This window comes from Melanerpes formicivorus, unplaced genomic scaffold (assembly GCF_026170545.1).
Source record: "Melanerpes formicivorus ecotype bairdi unplaced genomic scaffold, bMelFor1.0.p_v2 SCAF_6, whole genome shotgun sequence".
In the NCBI taxonomy this organism is placed as follows: domain Eukaryota; kingdom Metazoa; phylum Chordata; class Aves; order Piciformes; family Picidae; genus Melanerpes; species Melanerpes formicivorus.
Genome location: NW_027142358.1, coordinates 31,040,135 through 31,059,518, shown reverse-complemented (window position 1 = coordinate 31,059,518; position 19,384 = coordinate 31,040,135). Strand labels below are relative to the sequence as shown.

Below are 19,384 nucleotides of genomic sequence, written 5' to 3'. Positions count from 1 at the left end.
GAATGAGCTCCCTGCTCCTGCTGGCCACACTGTTCCTGATGCAGGCCAGGATGCCCTTGGCCCTCCTGGCCACCTGGGCACACTGCAGGCTCATCTTCAGCGTACTACCAACCAGCACCCCAAGGTCCCTCTCTGCCTGGCTGCTCTCCAGCCACTCTGACCCCAGCCTGTAGCACTGCCTGGGGTTGCTGTGGCCAAAGTGCAGCACCTGGCACTTGAATGTGTTCAATCTCCTGCCCTTGGCCTCTGCCCATCTGTCCAGCCTGTCGAGGTCTCTCTGCAGAACCTCTCTACCCTCCAGCAGATCAACTCCTGCCCCCAGCTTGGTGTCATCAGCAAATTTACTGATTTAACATCTCTGGGATCTTCCTGCTGAGCCCAGATTCCTGTTTTCCTTTGCTTGTTCTTTTGTATCAGTTCATCCTGCCTCCTCCCATCCCCTGTATGTGAATCTCATGAATGGTTGCATGAGAGTAGCTTCCAGGAGCCAGCCTGCATCTAATATTTAGGGGGGGGGGGGTTGAGAATCCCTTTGGATTCTCCTAGGCAGAGCTGTGCAGGTATTGATGGAGGTCTCAGGCTGATTTCCTGTTGGAAGTGCTCAGAAGTGAAGGCAGTTTGCCTGCTGTGGGTGCACTGGCAATGGCCATGCCTGCTCTGTACCTCGTGCCTATGCTCCTGAGTATTGCCTTGATCTTCAGCAAATCTCAGGCTTTGGAGGGTGCTGCACCAAGTGATTTCCTGGGCTGGCAGGGCACCTTGTGCATTCCTGTCTTCAGCTTACAGCTCTGCTGTAAAATATCAGCTTAATCTGCTGTGATTTCCCCCTTTATAGCCCCATGATGCTCAGTGCTTATGCTTCCCTTGGTCTTTATCACCTGTTTTATATGAACTTCCCACTCTGGAAGGTCTGAATACTTTAATTTCACAGTTCCTTAATGCTCCTCTGCTTCTTTGTCTCTCCTTGGACAAAGATGGGAGTGGACCACCTTTAAAATTAGTTTAACACTCAATGCCTCAAATCCCAAAAGGGACCCCTGGAGATCACCTAGTCCATCCCCCCACCCCCTGCTTAAGCAGGGTCACTCACAGTAGGTTGCCTAGGATGGCAATGTACAGGGGGGGTTGGAATCTGTCCAGGTAAGGGAAAGTTCAGGCTGGAGGTGAGGAGAAAGTTCTTCCCAGAGAGAGTTGTTAGCCATTGGGATGTGCTGCCCAGGGAGGTGGTGGAGTCCCCATCCCTGGAGGTATTCAAGAGGGGATAGGATGTAGCACTTGGTGCCATGGTTTAGTAGTCATGTCATCTGTGGTGACAGGTTGGACTTGATGATCTTGGAGGTCTCTTCCAACCTTGGTGATTCTGTGATTCAAAAATAGCCCCTGTTACAGGAAGGATCTGGGCAGGGACACCTCACATTAGCCCAGGTTGCTCAAAGACTCATCCAGCCTGGTCTTAAACACTTCCAGGAATGAAGCATCCCCAAGTTCCCTGGGGGCAGCCCATTCCAGTGTCTCACCACCCTCGCAGTAAAGAATTGCTTCCTGGGGAGACCCCACCTGGAGTGCTGTATCCAGTTCTGGAGCCTCTATTGCAGGAAGGATCTGGAGGTGCTGGAAGGTGTCCAGAGAAGGGCCATGAGGATGAGCAGAGGGCTGGAGCTGCTCTCCTATGAGGACGATCTTTGAGGTCTCTTCCAACCTTATTGATTCTATGATTCTGTGACAGACTGAGAGAGTTGGGGCTGTTCAGTCTGGAGAAGAGAAGGCTCCCAGGAGACCTTCTTGTGGCCTTCCAGTATCTGAAGGGAGCTCCAAGAAAGCTGGGGAGGGACTTTTTAAGGTGTCAGGGGGTGATAGGACTGGGGGGATGGAACAAAACTAGAAGTGGGGAGATTGAGATTGGATGTGAGGAAGAAGTTGTTCCCCATGAGGGTGGTGAGAGCCTGGCACAGGTTGCCCAGGGAGGTGGTGGAAGCCTCCTGCCTGGAGGTGTTTGCAGCCAGGCTGGATGTGGCTGTGAGCAACCTGCTGGAGTGTGAGGTGTCCCTGGCCATGGCAGGGGGGTTAGAGCTGGCTGAGCCTTGAGGTCCCTTCCAAGCCTGACGATTCTGTGAGTCTATGAAGAGGGAAGGACAGGTATCACTGGAAGGGAGTGAGACTTGCTGGCAGAGCTGCTTTCTGGGAGGCAACTTTCTCCTTGCCTTTTGGCACAAACAATGGCTGGAGGCAGATTTGCATAAAACTCATTAGAAAGAGGGGGGGAAAAAAAAAGTTACAAGTTTCATAAATCTTGTGATAAATTAACACGATATCCTTCCCAACATGATGTATTAATTTGAGGATGAAATGAATGGCTCTGTGATCATTGCTGGTAATTATGAGGCTCCCAGGCAGTTTGGAGAGGAAATTACTTTTAAGAGGGCTTCTGAAGTGCAGGAACCCTTTTTGTACCAGGAATGACTTCACAGGTCCGAATTCCTTCCTGTTCAAGTGTTTTGTGCCTTGTTTACTCTCCTGGTTTGCTTCTTTGCCTTTGGTTTTTTTTTGATGCAGTTGTATTTACTTCTCTCTTTCATGCTGATGCAGCCTGTGCTGGCTGGAGAGCCGAGCCCAGAGAGTGGTGGTGAATGGTGCCACAGCCAGCTGGCAGCCAGGCACCAGTGGTGTGCCCCAGGGATCAGTGCTGGGCCCTGTGCTCTTTAACATCTTCATTGATGATCTGGATGAGGGCATTGAGTCAGTCATCAGTGAATTTGCAGATGACACCAAGCTGGGAGCTGGTGTTGATCTGTTAGAGGGTAGAAGAGCTCTGCAGATGGACCTTGCCAGGCTGGACAGATGGGCAGAGGCCAAGAGGATGGCATTCAACAAGTCCAAGTGCCAGGGGCTGCACTTTGGCCACAACAACCCCATGCAGTGCTACAGCCTGGGGTCAGAGTGGCTGAGAGCTGCCAAACAGAGAGGGACCTGGGGGTGCTGATTGATAGTAGGCTGAACATGAGCCTGCAGTGTGCCCAAGTGGCCAATGGCATCCTGGCCTGGACCAGGAACAGTGTGGCCATCAGGAACAGGGAGGTCATTGTGCCCTGGACTCAGCACTGGTTAGGCCACACCTCAAGTCCTGTGTCCAGTTCTGGGCCCCTCAATTTAGGAAAGATGTTGAGTTGCTGGAAGGTGTCCAGAGAAGGGCAAGAAAGCTGGGGAGGGGTCTGGAGCACAGCCCTGTGAGGAGAGGCTGAGGGAGCTGGGGTTGCTTAGCCTGGAGAAGAGGAGGCTCAGGGGAGACCTTCTTGCTGTCTGCAACTCCCTGAAGGGAGGTTGTAGCCAGGTGGGGGTTGGTCTCTTCTGCCAGGCAACCAGCACCAGAACAAGAGGATACAGTCTCAAGCTGTGCCAGGGGAAGTTTAGGCTGGATGTTAGGAAGAAGCTCTTCATAGAGAGAGTGATTGCCCATTGGAATGTGCTGCCTGGGGAGGTGCCTGCATGCACAACACCTGCCAGCAGAGCCTCTGTTTGCCTTGATGATAATGTCACAGAAGTTCAATATGCCATTGATTTTTAGTTTTTATTTTTGGTAATTTCCCCCCCCCCCCCCCCCATTTCTCATCAAGTTAACTAAAGTACTGGGTAAATAGCAAAGAAAACCCAAAAAGCCCTCTCTCAGAGCTGCTGCTTCATAGACTCACAGAATGGCTTAGATTGGAAGGCACCTCAAAGATCATCTACTCAAACCTCCCTGCTATGGGCAGGGATGCCTCTCAACTAGACTCAGTTGCTCCAGGTCTCATCCAACCTGGCCTTGAACACCCCCAGGCAGGAGGCATCCACAGCCTCCCTGGGCAGCCTATTCCAGAGTCTGACCACCCTTGTACTGAAGAACTTCTTCCTAAGGTCCAGTCTGAACCTCCCCTCCCTCAGCTTCAAACCATTCCTCCTTGTCCTGTCTCTAGACACCCAAACAAGAGGACACCGTCTCAAGCTGCACCAGGGGAAGTTTAGACTTGAAGTGAGGAGAAAGTTCTTCCCAGAGAGAGTTGTTAGCCATTGGAATGCGCTGCCCAGGGAGGTGGTGGAGTCCCCATCCCTGGAGGTGTTCAAGAGGGGATTGGATGTGGCACTTGGTGCCATGGTTTAGCAGTCATGAGGTGTTGGGTGACAGGTTGGACTTGAGGATCTTTGAGGTCTCTTCCAGCCTCATTGATTCTATGAAAAGCCCCTCTGCAGCCTTCCTGTGGGATCCCTTCAGGTATGGGAAGGCAGCTCTAAGGTCCCCCTGGAGTCTCCTCTTTTCCAGGCTGAACACCCCCACCTCTCTCAGCCTATCCTCATAGCAGAGGTGCTGCAGCCCTGGGATCGTCTTTGTGGCCTCTGGACTTGCTCCAACAGCTGTGTGTCCTTCTTGTGATGGGCACAGCCGAAGTGGATGCAGTGGGAATGCTTTGCTCTTCTCCTGCTGCTGTGCTCTTCCCTGTTCAGCAGCTTTAAACACCTTTTTAAAGGTCTCCACAAGAGCTGGGCTGGGGGAACAAAGGCAGGCTATGCCTCTCTCCAAGGTTTACTGCTGGTTGTCAGGTCTGCTTATGGATTCTGTCTTGACACTGACTCCCCACTTAAAATAACTAAATGCAGCAGAGAAATTACAGGCTCTGTCTCCTGCTTGGCTTTGAGTGTCTGAGGAGCTAGGGAAAGCTCTCTGCTGTGCCTTTTGCTTCCCAGCTTGACAAACTCCTTCAGAAATGGATTTGACTGCACAGATTTGTTTTCCCTCTTCTCTGTCACCTCTGTCTGGCTCCTTTCCCCTCCTGTATGCGATGGGTGATGGCAGTAGTGCGTGGAACAAAGCCAGGGGAGTGCTGTGAAGATGATCAGAGGGCTGGAGCACCTCCCTTGCGGGGGCAGGCTGGGAGAGTTGGGGCTCTTCAGTCTGGAGAAGAGAAGGCTCTGGGGAGCCCTTAGAGCAGCCTTCCAGTACCTGAAGAAAGCCCTACAAGAAATCCCTTGACAAGGGCTTATAGTGATAGGAGGGAGGGCAATGGACTGAAGGTTGAGGAGAGCAGATTTGGAGTGAAGATCAGGGAAAAAATTCTTTCCAGTGAGGGTGGTGAGACGCTGGAACAGGTTGCCCAGGGAGGCTGTGGAGGCCTCCTCCCTGGAGGTCTTCAAGGCCAGGCTGGATGAGGCTTTGAGCAACCTGGGCTAGTGGAAGGTGTCCCTGCCCATGGCAGGGGTTTTGGAACTGGATGACCTTCAAGGTCTCTTCCAACTGAAGCCATTCTATGAATCTATGTGTATCCTGGCCTGCTTGTTGAGGGCTTTCCCCCTCTCATAACTGGTGAAGACCTCCTGTGTTTCTGATGGCAGAAACAGTTCTTTCCTCATTTATTTGTCTGTTCATTAAGAGACCCTTTTTTGAGAGGTGCTGCTGTCCTCCCACCCTTTTTCACTCCTCCTCCAGCACAGTAATTAAAGCAGAAGTGGCTTTGGTGGTGGAGTAAGCTGATGCTTCCCCTTAGCACCTGGAAAGAGAAGTGTGTAACGCTGAGCTCAGTTTGAATCGGAGGAGTGGAAACTCTCTCTGCTGTGTGGTGCTGGAAAGTTTGGGCTCAAGTGATGAGGCCCTCTCTGCCAAGGAGGCCAGAGAGTATCTGTTGAGGTTATGTTTATGGAAATGAGCTGGCAGCCACCCTCCCTGGGAGAAAGACTTGGGGATCACAGAATCATAGAATGGCTTAAGTTGAAAGGGACCTTAGAGATAAACCAAACCAAACCAGGTTGGAAGAGACCTTCAAGATCATCACCTCCAACCCATCAACCAATCCAACCCACCTAAACAACTAACCCATGGCACCAAGCACCCCATCAAGTCTCCTCCTGAACACCTCCAGTGATGGTGACTCCACCACCTCCCCAGGCAGCCCATTCCAATGGGCAATCACTCTCTCTGTATAGAACTTCTTCCTAACTAACCTCCAACCTAATCCTCCCCTGACACAGCTTGAGACTGTGTCCTCTTGTTCTGGTACTGATTGCATGGGAGAAGAGACCAACCTCTGCCTGTCTACAACCTCCCTTCAGGTAGTTGTAGAGAGCAATGAGGTCTCTCCTGAGCCTCCTCTTCTCCAGGCTAAGCAACCCCAGCTCCCTCAGCCTCTCCTCACAGGGCTGTGCTCCAAACCCCTCACCAACTTTGTTGCCCTTCTCTGGACTCGTTCCAGCAGCTACTCCAACCTCCCCCACCATGGGCAGGGACACTTCTCAATGAGACTTGGCTGCTCAAGGTCTCATCCACCCTGGCCTTGAACACTTCCAGGAAGGAGGCATCCAGGAGGTGTTCAGGAGCAGACTGGCTGGGGTGCTTGGTGCCATGGTTTAGTTGATTAGATGGTGCTGGGTGATAGGTTGGACTCAATGATCTTGAAGGTCTCTTCCAACCTGGTTTATTCTATTCTATTCTACTAGCAACCAGTACCCCCAGGTCCCTCTCTGCCTGGCTGCTCTCAGCCACTCTGCCCCCAGCCTGTAGCACTGCCTGGGGTTGCTGTGGCCAAAGTGCAGCACCTGGCACTTGGATGTGCTCAATCTCCTGCCCTTGGCCTCTGCCCATCTGTCCAGCCTGTTGAGGTCCCTCTGCAGAGCTCTCCTTTATTCTTTCTGTACATAATTTTTTTCCTAACAACCAACCTCAACCTCTCCTGGCACAATTTCAGGCCATTTCCTCTCATTCTGTTCACCTGATTCCTGGTACTGATGCATGGTTGTCCCATGGCCCTGCCAAGGAAGGGAGCAGGCAGGGCCAAGGAAATCTGGTGGCAGCTACTTGTGGGGGTGGCCTCAGTGTAAGAGGAATCTTTGCTGCAGGCTGTGGGTGACAAATGGGTTTTATGCAGATAAATTTGTGCTGGTCTGAGGAGCTGAATAGCAACCAAGGGTTCTCTGTGCCAGCTTGTGACCTTGGAGGAGGACCACCTTATGCTCTTGGCATAAGGGCTGTGTCCCTGCTGCTCTCCTCCCCAGTGCCTCTGGGGCTGGCAGCCTCTGGACTACTCTCTGTATTGGTGGCAGAAGATGGGGAGCAAAGAAGCTGAGCTGTGACTGTGCTCACAGGCAGGATGCAGAGCAGAGGCTGGGAGGTGACTGTGCTCACAGGCAGGATCCAGAGCAGAGGCTGGGAGGTGACTGTGCTCACAGGCAGGATCCAGAGCAGAGGCTGGGAGGTGACTGTGCTCACAGGCAGGATGCAGAGCAGAGGCTGGGAGGTGACTGTGCTCACAGGCAGGATCCAGAGCAGAGGCTGGGAGGTGACTGTGCTCACAGGCAGGATGCAGAGCAGAGGCTGGGAGGTGACTGTGCTCACAGGCAGGATCCAGAGCAGAGGCTGGGAGGTGACTGTGCTCACAGGCAGGATCCAGAGCAGAGGCTGGGAGGTGACTGTGCTCACAGGCAGGATCCAGAGCAGAGGCTGGGAGGTGACTGTGCTCACAGGCAGGATCTAGAGCTCAGGAGGGGTGAGAAAGGATGAGCCAAGGAGAAAGAGGCACTGTCTTTAAAAGCAGGGATTAAAATGCTTTTAATATGAAAGTGTAGCTAAAGTCTTGAGCCAAAAAGCTAGACCAGCCCGTGGAGAGACTCCTATTAACTTCCCTTGGATATGGATCAGACCTTTTGAGAGTGCATCTTATTAAGTAGATAATTAGCATCTTGCCCCTTCTGTTGCATCCCAGTGCCCTCCATCTCTCCCCACTTCATTCCTGTGCACACTGTGTCAGTTTCCTGCTCTGGCAGCCCCTTCATCCTCTGCTTCTTTCCCTAGCCCTGCTTCCAAATCCCTCCAGGAGCCCTGGGACCTTTCTGGAGGGTTTTCTTTCTCTCCTTTCTCATCTGCCACTGGAAAGCAAAACCATTGAAGAGGGCACAGCCCCTTCACCTCCTTGGCAAAAATGAAAGGGCAAGCAAAATGCCCCAGTTGAGAATGGAAGCAAGATGCTGAGACAGGAGTTCATATCTGGGGGAAAAAAAGGACACCCCCCAAAGGGGCCAAACATAAAAAAGGAAGTTAATAAAATCCAAGCAGGAACCATACAGGAGGCAGCAACAACAAAAAGAAGAAGGAGCTCCCAAGGTCACTCAAAGTTCAGGATGTGCAGAAAGAAGGAAATCTGTGTATGGGAGAGAGAGAGGGAGAAGTAGCTGTGATTGAGAGAAAGGAGGCAAAAGGAGACAAGATAAATTGTGATTATCTGGTGGAATCAAGACACTTAACTGCCCTGTCTGATTCTGGAGGGGAAACAAATGGAGCCTATAACTTTGCACTTCAAAAGGATAATTTGTTCCCCTTCCCTCAGCCCTAGCTGGAGCCAGGTTGGCACTCGGGGCTTGTGGTAGCTCGAGCAGCACCCTCAGTGTGGCCCCAGGGAGAGGCAGGGCGTCCTATTTGCCTTTGGAAGTGCCCTGTGAGGGGTGTCTGGCTGATCTGGAGCTCCCTGGGCTGTGTCTGAGTGAGGCTTTCTGCTTTTTGTAGTGGTTTTTCAGTGATACAGGCACCTTCATCTGGGAAGGAGGAATAAACTGCAGCAGTACAGGTTAGGAGGGGATCTGCTGGAGAGCAGCCCCAGGGAGAAGGACCTGGGAGTCTTGGTGGATAACAAGTTCTGCATGGGACAGCCCAGGTGGCCAAGAAGGCCAGTGGGATCCCTGGGGGCATTAAGAGGAGTATGTTCAGGTTCAGGGAGGTTTTCCTCTCCCTCTACTCTGCCCTGGTGAGACCACACCTGGAATATTGCATCCAGCTCTGGGCTCCCCAGTTCAAGAGGGACAGAGATCTGCTGGAGAGAGTCCAATGGAGGGCTACAAGGATGATGAAGGGTCTGGAGCACTGCCCTGTGAGGAGAGGCTGAGAGCCCTGGGGCTGTTTAGCCTGGAGATGAAAAGACTGAGAGGGGATTTAATCAATGCCTATCAATATCTGAGGGCTGGGGGTCAGGAGGGAGGGGACAGGCTCTGCTCAGCTGCACCCTGGGATAGGACAAGGGGCAATGGATAGAAACTCCAGCACAGGAGGTTCCACCTCAACATGAGGAGGAACTTCTGTACTGTGAAGCTCACAGAGCACTGGAGCAGGCTGCCCAGAGAGGTTGTGGAGTCTCCTTCTCTGGAGCCTTTCCAGCTCCATCTGGATGTGTTCCTGTGTGACCTGTGCTGGATTCTATGGTCCTGGTGGAGGGGGACTCAAGGTGTGGCCTAACCAGTGCTGAGTCTAGGGGCACAATGACCTCTCTGCTCCTGCTGGCCACTCTGTTCCTGGTCCAGACCAGGATGCCATTGGCCTTCTTGGCCACCTGGGCACACTGCTGCCTCATGTTCAGCCAGCTGTCAATCAGCACCCCCAGGTCCCTCTCTGCCTGGCTGCTCTCCAACCACTCTGACCCCAGCCTGTAAGCTCTGCCTGGGGTTGCTGTGGCCAAAGTGCAGCCCCTGGCACTTGGACTTGTTGAATGCCATCCTGTTGGCCTCTGCCCATCTGTCCAGCCTGTCGAGGTCCCTCTGCAGAGCTGTCCTACCCTGTAACAGATCAACTCCTGCCCCCAGCTTGGTGTCATCTGCAAATTTACAGATGATGGACTCAATGCCTTAATCAATGAAGATATTGAACAGGATGGGGCCCAGCACTGATCCCTGGGGCACACCACTGGTGCCTGGCTGCCAGCTGGCTGTGGCACCATTCACCACCACTCTCTGGGCTCAGCCTCCAGCCAGTTCCTAACCCAGCTCAGAGTGCTGCTGTCCAAGCCAGGGGCTGGCAGCTTGGCCAGGAGTTTGCTGTGGTGAGTTTGTGCTCTGATTGAGGAACTTGAACTCCCCAGCAGCAGGAGGTAGCTGTAACACAAAGGGAGAGCAAAGAGTTAAGTGTTTATTCCCTGGCTGATTTCTTTCTTTCTCAGCACACAACCCATGAATGTGCCTATGATTAGAACGGGGTGGGACAAGGTTTTCCTATTCAGCAGGATTCTAAAGCTCCTTTCTCTTCCAGTGAGATGCAACCAAAACCTTTTAGAGTTTGAAGTATTTATGGTTCTGGAAAGAATTGCAGATATATTCTTCTGATCTAGGTTTTCTTGAGTGGGATGTAAAGGGGGGAGGAGGGAGGGGAGGAAGGCTGTTTGTCCCAGAGAGGCATGGCCCTGGGTTTATCTTGTCCTAGCTACTGCTTTTCACTGCCATGTGGACAATCACAGCCTTGCTTGTCTCCTGGGCTGAAGAAACCTTTGCCCAAGGATGGCTTCAGGTGTCCTCCAAAACACCACCAGCTAGCAGCTTGCTTCACATCAAGTTTGGAGCAGTGAAGGGTCACTTTGTATCTCTGGGCATGCCTTCACTGAAGGGATGGGAAGATTACAGCTGAACTGGCTGATTGCAGTGGTTTGGATAAGGGCTCTTGCACAAAGATAAGATAAGAAGAAATGGCCTCAAGCTGTGCCAGAGGAGGTTTAGGTTGGACAGGAAAAATGTCTTTCCCAAAAGGATCAATAAGCCTGGCCCAGGCTGCCCAGGGCAGTACTGTGTCCAGTTCTGGGCCCCTCAGTTTGAGAATGACATTCAGACACTTCAAGGTGTCCAGAGAAGGGCAACAAAGCTGGGGAGAGTTCTGGAGCACAGCCCTGTGAGGAGAGGCTGAGGGAGCTGGGGTTGCTTAGCCTGGAGAAGAGGAGGCTCAGGGGAGACCTTATTGCTCTCTACAACTCCCTGAAGGGAGGTTGTAGCCAGGTGGGGGTTGGTCTCTTCTCCCAGGCAAGCAGCACCAGAACAAGAGGACACAGTCTCAAGCTGTGTCAGGGGAGGTTTAGGCTGGAGGTTAGGAAGAAGTTCTCCATAGAAAGAAAGATTGGCTATGGGAATGTGCTGCCCAGGGAGGTGGTGGAGTCCCCATCCCTGGAGGTGTTCAAGAGGGGATTGAATGTGGCACTTGGTACCATGGTTTAGTCATAAGGTCTGTGGTGACAGGTTGGACTCGATGATCTCTGTGATCTCTTCCAACCTTCGTGATTCTGTGATCCCTGGAGGGATTTAGAAGTCCTGTAGCGGTGGTGCTGAGGGACATGGTTTGATGGTGACCTGGCAGTGCTGGGTTAGCAGATGTTATGATCTTAAAGGTCTTCTCCAACCAAAACAGCTCTGTGATTCTAAGATTCTCTGATTCTGGGGGCTGGGTCTTTGTTCAAAACATCTTTGATCATGACCTGTCACCTGCTCCTGCATTGGTGGATGGAGTTTTGTTGCTGCTGGTCAGTTCACAGTATTGCTGAGGTTGGAAGAGACCTCGAGGATCATCAAGTCCAACCTGTCACCACAGACCTCATGACTAAACCAATGCACCAAGTGCCACATCCAATCCCCTCTTGAACACCACCAGGGATGGGGACTCCACCACCTCCCTGGGCAGCACATTCCAATGACAAATGACTCTCTCTATGAAGAACTTTCTCCTCCCCTCTAGCCTAAACCTCCCCTGGTGTAGCTTGAGACTGTGTCCTCTTGTTCTGGTGCTGGTTGCCTGGGAGAAGAGACCAACCTCTTCCTGGCTACAACCTCCTTTCAGGTAGCTGTAGAGGGCAATGAGGTCTCCCCTGAGCCTCCTCTTCTCCAGGCTAAACAATCCCAGCTCCCTCAGCCTCTCCTCACAGGGCTGTGCTCAAGGCCTCTCCCCAGCCTTGTTGCCCTTCTCTGGACACATTCAAGTGTCTTGATGTTCTTCTTAAACTTAGGGGCCCAGAACTGGACACAGGACTCAAAGTTGTAGCTGCTCTTTTCCAAACAACTGCAATTCCTTCTCACAGAGAAACTCCTCTGGGGCTGCCCATTCACTCCTGCTGTTCTTGCATGCTCTGGAATAGTCATCTTTAAGTATTAGCATTTTGTCCTCTTCTTGGCTGTGCTCGAGATGCCCTGAGTCATCTCGCTCTTCTTTATCACAAACGAGGCAGCTCAAGCTTTTAAAGCCCTTGGCAAGTATAAAGCACTCCTGCTAGCTCTTGAACATTTGTGACTTCCTCTTGCATCCAGTCCTGAAGATGATGTGACCAGCCAAGCAGTTTGCAGAACTGCAGCCTTGGCAAAACCAGGTGTATAGCCTTAGAAGTCATTCCTCTGAGCACCCAAAAGAGCACTGTGGCTCTGCCAGCCAGCACATGGAAACTGCTCCTTGTATTGCTTGGCCCACCAGGCCTCCCATAAGAGCTGTTTTCAGGGTGCTGCTGTGCTCTGCAGCTGTGCTCCACCTGCCTTTTTTCAAGGGCATTTGGAGCAGGGTCACGAAAATAGATTTATACCAAATGTGCCCAAATGCACAGAGCCACAGGAAGGTGGGAGCTGGAGGGGACCTCTGGAGATCATCCAGCCCAATCCCCCTGCTAAAGCAGGGGCACCCACAACAGCTTGCCCGGGATCACAGTGTCCAGGTGGGTTTGGAGTCACTCCAGGGAAGGAGACTCCACAACCTCTCTGGGCAGCCTGCTCCAGGGCTCCAGCACCCTCACACCAAACAAGTTTCTTCTCACGTTCAGATGGAACCTCCTGGGTTCCAGTTCATGTCTGTTGCCCCTTGTCCTCTCACTGGGCACCACTGAAAATAGTTTGACTCCATCCTCTTGACTCCCACTGCTCAGATATTGATGAGTCACCATCACTGGAGGTGTTTAAAAAGAGGCACTTGGTGCCATGGTTTAGTTGATTAGATGGTGTTGGCTAATAGGTTGGGCTTGATGATCTCTGAGGTCTTTTCCAACCTGGTTAGTTCTGTTCTATTCTGTTCTATTCTGTTCTATTCTGTTCTATTCTGTTCTATTCTGTTCTATTCTGTTCTATTCTGTTCTATTCTGTTCTATTCTGTTCTATTCTGTTCTATTCTGTTCTATTCTGTTCTATTCTGTTCTATTCTGTTCTATTCTGTTCTATTCTGTTCTATTCTGTTCTATTGGTCAGATACCTTCTCAGTCTTCTCTTCTTCAAGCTAAACAGCTCCAGGTCTCTCAGGCCCCTCAGCACCTTTGCAGCCCATCTTGGACTCTCTCCAGTAATTCTTTGTCTCTCTTGAACTGGAGAGTCCAGAACTGACCCTAATTGGACATGGCACTTGGTGCCATGGCTTAGTAGTCAGGAGGTGTTGGGTGGCAGGTTGGACTTGATGATCCTTGAGGTCTCTTCCAACCTGATTGATTCTATGATAATACTCCCGGTGTGACCTCACTAGGGCAGAGGCTTCACCTGCCTGCTTGTTCCTCCCCATTATTTGCTGTGCTGTCAGCTAAGCTTGTACCACCAACATCTTGATGCCATGCTAGGATGTCCCTCTAAGCACAGCTGGTGGCTTTGGGAGCTGCCAGGCAGCTCAGCCCTCCCTCGAGCTTGCTTCACGAAGGCCGTACAGCACTAAATCTTTAATCAAGAAGTCACACAGTGCCAAGTCAAAAGTCTTACAGGACTCCCATTATTTCCTTGCAGTTCCCTTTATCAGCCAAAGTTGTAATCTCCTTCAAGAGCACAATCAGGTTTGTTTGACAAGGCCTATTTCCCATCAAGTGGTGTTGACTGGCGTTAATTATGATCCTATCGTTTAATTCGTTATTAATGGAATATATCATATCAGCTTTTCCCATTATTTCCCCCATGATTGATATCAGCCCAACTGCTTGGTAATTGCTAGAGCAGCTCTGCTGGCTGAGCTGTGCTGCCACGTTCAGCCCCTGATCTGCTGGAGCTTCCCTCCTCTTCCCAAATGGATGAGACGTTGACATCTGTTCCTCTAGAACAGAGGTTGAAGGGAGCCCTTATTGCTCTCTACAACTAGAACCATAGAATTGTCAGGGTTGGAAGGGACCCCAAAGATCATCCAGTTCCAACCCCCGCTGCCATGGGCAGGGACACCTCACACTGCAGCAGCTTGCTCACAGCCACATCCAGCCTGGCTGCAAACGCCTCCAGGCAGGAGGCTTCCACCACCTCCCTGGGCAACCTGTGCCAGGCTCTCACCACCCTCATGGGGAACAACTTCTTCCTAACATCCAATCTCACCCTCCCCTCTTCTAGTTTTGCTTCATTCACCCCAGTCCTATCACTCCCTGACACCCTCAAAAGTCCCTCCCCAGCTTTCTTTTGGCCCCCTTCAGATACTGGAAGGCCACAAGAAGGTCTCCTTGGAGCTTTCTCTTCTGCAGTCTGAAGAACCCCAACTCTCTCAGTCTATCCTCACAGGAGAGGAGCTCCAGCCCTCTGCCTATCCTCATGGCCCTTCTCTGTACACATTCCAGCACCTCCAGATCCTTCCTGCACTAGGGGCTCCAGAACTGGATGCAGTACTCCAGGTGGGGTCTCACCAGAGTAGAGTAGAGGGAGAGAATCACCTCCCTTGACTACTTGAAAGGAGATTGGAGGGAGGTGGGGTTGGCCTCCTCCCTCTAGTCTGAAGTGATGAAACAAGATCAAATGGCCTTAAGTTGCACCAGGGGAGGTTTAGGTTGGAGACTAGGAACAACTTCTTTCCTGCAAGAGGGGTCAGGCATTGGCACAGGCGGTCCAGAGAAGTGCTGGAGTCACAATCTCTGAAGGTGTTGAAAAAAAAATGTGTGTCCGTGGCACTTCAGGACATGGTTTAATGGCCTTGGTGGGGTTAGGTTGCACTTGAGGCCTCATCCCTGGAGCTATTCAAGATCAGGCTTGATAAGGCTCTGAGCAAGCTGAGCTAGTGGAGGATGTCCCTGCTGATTGCAGGGGGGTTTGACTAGATGACCTTCAGAGGTCCCCTTCCAACCCAAACCATTCTGTGTGTCATTGAGAGCCCCAAGTGATTCAAAGAGGTTCTTATGGGGTGGAAATGATGCTCCAAAGGTGGTGACCATCCCTTGCTTTTGGAGCAGCAGGAGTCATCCTGCTTCAGGAGGGATGTGGAGATCAGAGAGAAGGCACACAGTGGCTGAGAGTTGCCTCTTGGGTGCTGTCAGGAGGAAACATTTACAACCAAGATTTACACCCAAGCAACAGTTCTGTGTCATCTAGGGTATTTGGGATGCTGCTGAAGAAGGTTTAAAACCCAGTTTGGTGGTGATGAGGTTGTCCTAGAGCCTCTCACACCTGATGGGTGGGTTTTATGTGTGCCAGACAAACCATCCCTTGCTGTAGCTGCTGGGTTTAAAACAAATGCCAGCTCTGTGTCTGGCTCCAGGTCCTACCTAATCCCACCACCCCAAAGCACCTGTGGATGTCCCTGCTTTTGGCCTTGGGATGTTTACTTTTAACCTGGAAATGTTGTTGTATCTGCTAGCAGAGACCTTTGGTGGGGGAGAGCAGGGCTGATAAGTGCTTACCCAGAAGAGGCACGGGTTCCTCAACCATCTCTAGCACCTGAGATGACCATGCTCCTGCTGAGCTAATGTGGCTTTTGATGAGGGTGAAGGAGAGGAGTTGTGGTTCAGAGAGGACGATTAGCCAATGCACAGCTTGACTCCTCCACCATCTCTAGTGCCTGAGATCATAGAGTCAACAAGGTTGGAAAAGACCTCAAAGATCATCAAGTCTTACCTGTCACCCAACACCTCATGACTACTAAACCATGGCATTAAGTGCCACATCCAGTCCCCTCTTGAACACCTCCAGGGATGGTGACTCCACCACCTTCCTGGGCAGCACATTCCAATGGGCAATCTCTCTCTCTGGGAAGAACTTTCTCCTCACCTCCAGCCTAAATCTCCCCTGGTGCAGCTTGAGACTGTGTCCTCTTGTTCAGGTGCTGCTTGCCTGGGAGAAGAGACCAACCCCCACCTGGCTACAACCTCCCTTCAGGTAGTTGTAGAGAGCAATGAGGTCTCCCCTGAGCCTCCTCTTCTCCAGGCTAAACAACCCCAGCTCCCTCAGCCTCTCCTTGTAGGGACTGTGCTTGAGGCCTCCCATGCTTCTGCTGACTTTTGATGAGGGTGAGGAAGGAGAGGAGCTGTGGTTCAGAGAGAACAATCAGACCATGCACAGCTTGACTCCTCCACCATCTCTAGTGCCTGAGATGACCATGCTTCTGCTGAGCTAATGTGACGTTTCATAGTTTCATTCAGGGTTGGAAGGGACCACAAGGATCATCCAGTTCCAACCCCCCTGCCATGGGCAGGGACACCCCACACTAGATCAGGCTGGCCAGAGCCTCATCCAGCCTGCTCTTAAACACCTCCAGGGACGGGGCCTCGACCACCTCCCTGGACAGCCCATTCCAGGGCTTCACCACTCTCATGGGGAAGAACTTCCTCCTCACATCCAGCCTGAATCTCCCCACCTCCAGCTTCATTCCATTCCCCCTAGTCCTATCACTACCTGAGACGAGCTGTGGTTCAGAGAGAACAATCAGACACTTGACTCTTCTTGCTGCTCAAGGCATCGTAGCACCACGGGAAGATGGTTTGGAAACGACTTAAGAGGGGAAGGAAGACGACTTGTGCTCCCTGCTAAAGGGAATCTTCCCAGGATTTCTTCTCTTCTGTCCCATTTAGCTCATGACTGCTCTCTTTTCTGCCTCTCCTAGGTTCCTCAGTGACTCAGCTGCTGGCCAGGGACCTGGACGACGATCCTCTGGTCTTCGGCGTGGTGGGGGAGGAGGCCAGCCGGTTCTTCGCGGTGGAGAGCATGACTGGTGTTGTCTGGCTCAGGCAGCCCTTGGACAGAGAGGTAATGTCATCTGCTGCTGAAGAAGGTCTCTGCTAAGATAAATGCTGTGGCTCTCCACCCAGCTGCAGCCCAGGTGGTGTTCCCACGTGGAGGCGGTGATCCAAACGTGTCCGTGTCGGGGTGCGTTCCTCACCAGCCAGTCTGGTGGGGACACAAAGAATAAGCAGGGTGCTCTGCTTCCACCTGGCTTGGTGGTTTTCCTGGATCCCAGAATAACACCTGTGAGTCTGGAAGCCAGGAAAAGAGTAAATGGAAATGATCTACCCAAGAGCCAGGATGCTCACACATCCAGGGAAACCCACGGGCTCCCTCTTTAACCTATATTCCAATTCAATCCTCAACTGCTATGAGACTTGAGGTATCCCATGATGTCTCATCATGGCTTCTCCTCATCTTGAGGATTCAGGTTGCAGGCTGTTGAATTAGGCAAGATTCTTGCCTCACAGCTGTTTCACATCCCTATTTTCATGGTAGCTTTGGTATGTAAAGATGATGCCTTTTAAGGGTGTCAGGGAGGGATAGGACTGGGGGGGATGGAACAAAAACTAGAAGTGGGTAGATTGAGATTGGAGGTTAGGAAGAAGTTGTTCCTCATGAGGGTGGTGAGAGCCTGGCACAGGTTGCCCAGGGAGGTGGTGGAAGCCTCACCCCTGAAGGTTTCTGCAGCCAGGCTGGATGTGGCTGTGAGCAACCTGCTGCAGTGTGAGGTGTCCCTGCCCATGGCACAGGGATTGGAACTGGCTGAGCCTTGAGGTCCCTTCCAACCCTAACGATACTATGATATCTCATCCAGGTGCCTGTTTTAGCAAGAGCCCAGAGCCTTGCTGTTTTCCTGGGATGAGGAGGGAGGGATAACATGGGCCCTAGGACAAGAGCTCTACTTCATAGAATGGTAGGCATTGGAAAGGACTTCCAGAGATTGAGACCAACCCCTCTGCCAAAGCAGGATCTTCAAGAGTAGGCTACACAGCAAGGCAATCAGGCAGAGTTTGAAAGTTTCTAGAGGAAGAGACTCCACAGTGTCTCTGGGCAGCTTTGTCCAGGGCTCTACCACCCTTGAAGTAACTAACTTTTAACTCATGTTGAGGTGGAACTTCCTGTATTCCACTTTCTGTCTATTGCTCCTCATCCTACCACAGGGCACCACTGAGAAGAGACTGTCCCCTTCTTCTTGACACCCACCCATTTGTAAAGACTGAGAAGATCCCTTCTCAGGATGCTGCTCTCCAGAGGAAACAGTCCCAGCCCTCTCAGCTTTTCCTCATCAGGCAGATGTTTCAGTCCCTTCATCATCCTCAAAACCTCCATTGGACTCTCTCCTAGTATTCCCCTACCTCTCAGGAACTAGGGAGACCAGAATTAGACACAGTACTCCAGATGTTGTCCCACTAGGGCAGAGGAGAGGGGGAGGAGAACCTCCTTTGACCTGCTGGTCACACTCTTATTTCACCCCGGGAGGCTATTTGCCTTCTTGGTCACAAGGACATGTTGCTGTCCTGTGGATGATTTATTGACCACCAGGACCACAAGTCCTTCTCTATGAAGCTGCTTTTCAGCAGGTCAACTCCCAGTCTGTACTGGTCCAGGGGGTTGCTCCCTGTACTCAGCACTAGTGAGGCCACACCTTGAGTCCTGTGTCCAGTTCTGGGCCCCTATGTTTAGAAAAGATGTTGAGATGCTGGAAGGTGTCCAGAGAAGGGCAAGAAAGCTGGGGAGGGGTCTGGAGCACAGCCCTGTGAGGAGAGGCTGAGGGAGCTGGGGTTGCTTAGCCTGGAGAGGAGGAGGCTCAGGGGAGACCTTCTTGCTGTCTGCAACTCCCTGCAGGGAGGTTGTAGCCAGGTGGGGTTGGTCTCTTCTCCCAGGCAACCAGCACCAGAACAAGAGGACACAGTCTCAAGCTGTACCAGGAGAGGTTTAGGCTGGATGTTAGGAATAAATTCTTCATAGAGAGAGTGATTGCCCGAGTGATTGCCCATTGGAATGTGCTGCCCAGGGAGGTGGTGGAGTCACCATCCCTGGAGGAGTTTAGGAGGAGACTGGATGGGGTGCTTGGTGCCATGGTTTAGTTGATTAGATGGTGTTGGATGATAGGTTGGACTCGATGATCTCAAAGGTCTCTTCCAAGCTGGTTTGATCCATTCCATTCCATTCCATTCCATTCCATTCCTCCCCACTACTTAGTGCTGCCTTTGTAAAGCTGTGAAGATGAAGCCCATTAACACAGATCAGGTGTGGACAGGAGGTCCAGGCTGGAGCCACCCAGATGTGCGGATGCAGGGGAGCAAGGCTATGGATGCTGCTCATGCTGGGCAAGGACAAACCCAATCAAGAGCAAAGCAAAAATGGCAGAGAATAGAGAGTGTTTGGAATTCTTTTTTTCACCCCTTTCCCCTCCACCTCCCTGTGCCAACAGCTGCTGGCATGAGTCATAAATCTTGTCTTATTCAATTCCTACTGCTTCCCAATACTTATGATACCAATCTTGAGGCAAGGAGGGTGATCAATAGATTTTTAGGTGGCTTTTGGTGGAGGGTGGGAAGGCAAGGAGCTGAGAGAGCTTGGGGCCATGGTTCAGGGGTGACCCTTGCTGACTAGGGTTCTGGGCTGGACTTGGTGATCCTAAGCCCTATGAGGAGAGGCTGAGGGAGCTGGGATTGTTTAGCCTGAAGAAGAGGAGGCTCAGGGGAGA

At 51.8% G+C, this 19,384-nt stretch overlaps 1 protein-coding gene across 1 annotated transcript in view; it reads left to right on the top strand.

Moving 5' to 3' along the window:
- The window catches only part of LOC137442077 (cadherin-23-like), a 242,134-nt gene that overhangs the window by 76,465 nt on the left and 146,285 nt on the right, over positions 1 to 19,384 (top strand). The window contains exon 4 of the mRNA XM_068140324.1: positions 16,553 to 16,695. Within this exon, the coding sequence (XP_067996425.1) occupies positions 16,553 to 16,695 (143 nt within the window). The remainder of the gene's footprint in view (positions 1 to 16,552; positions 16,696 to 19,384) is intronic.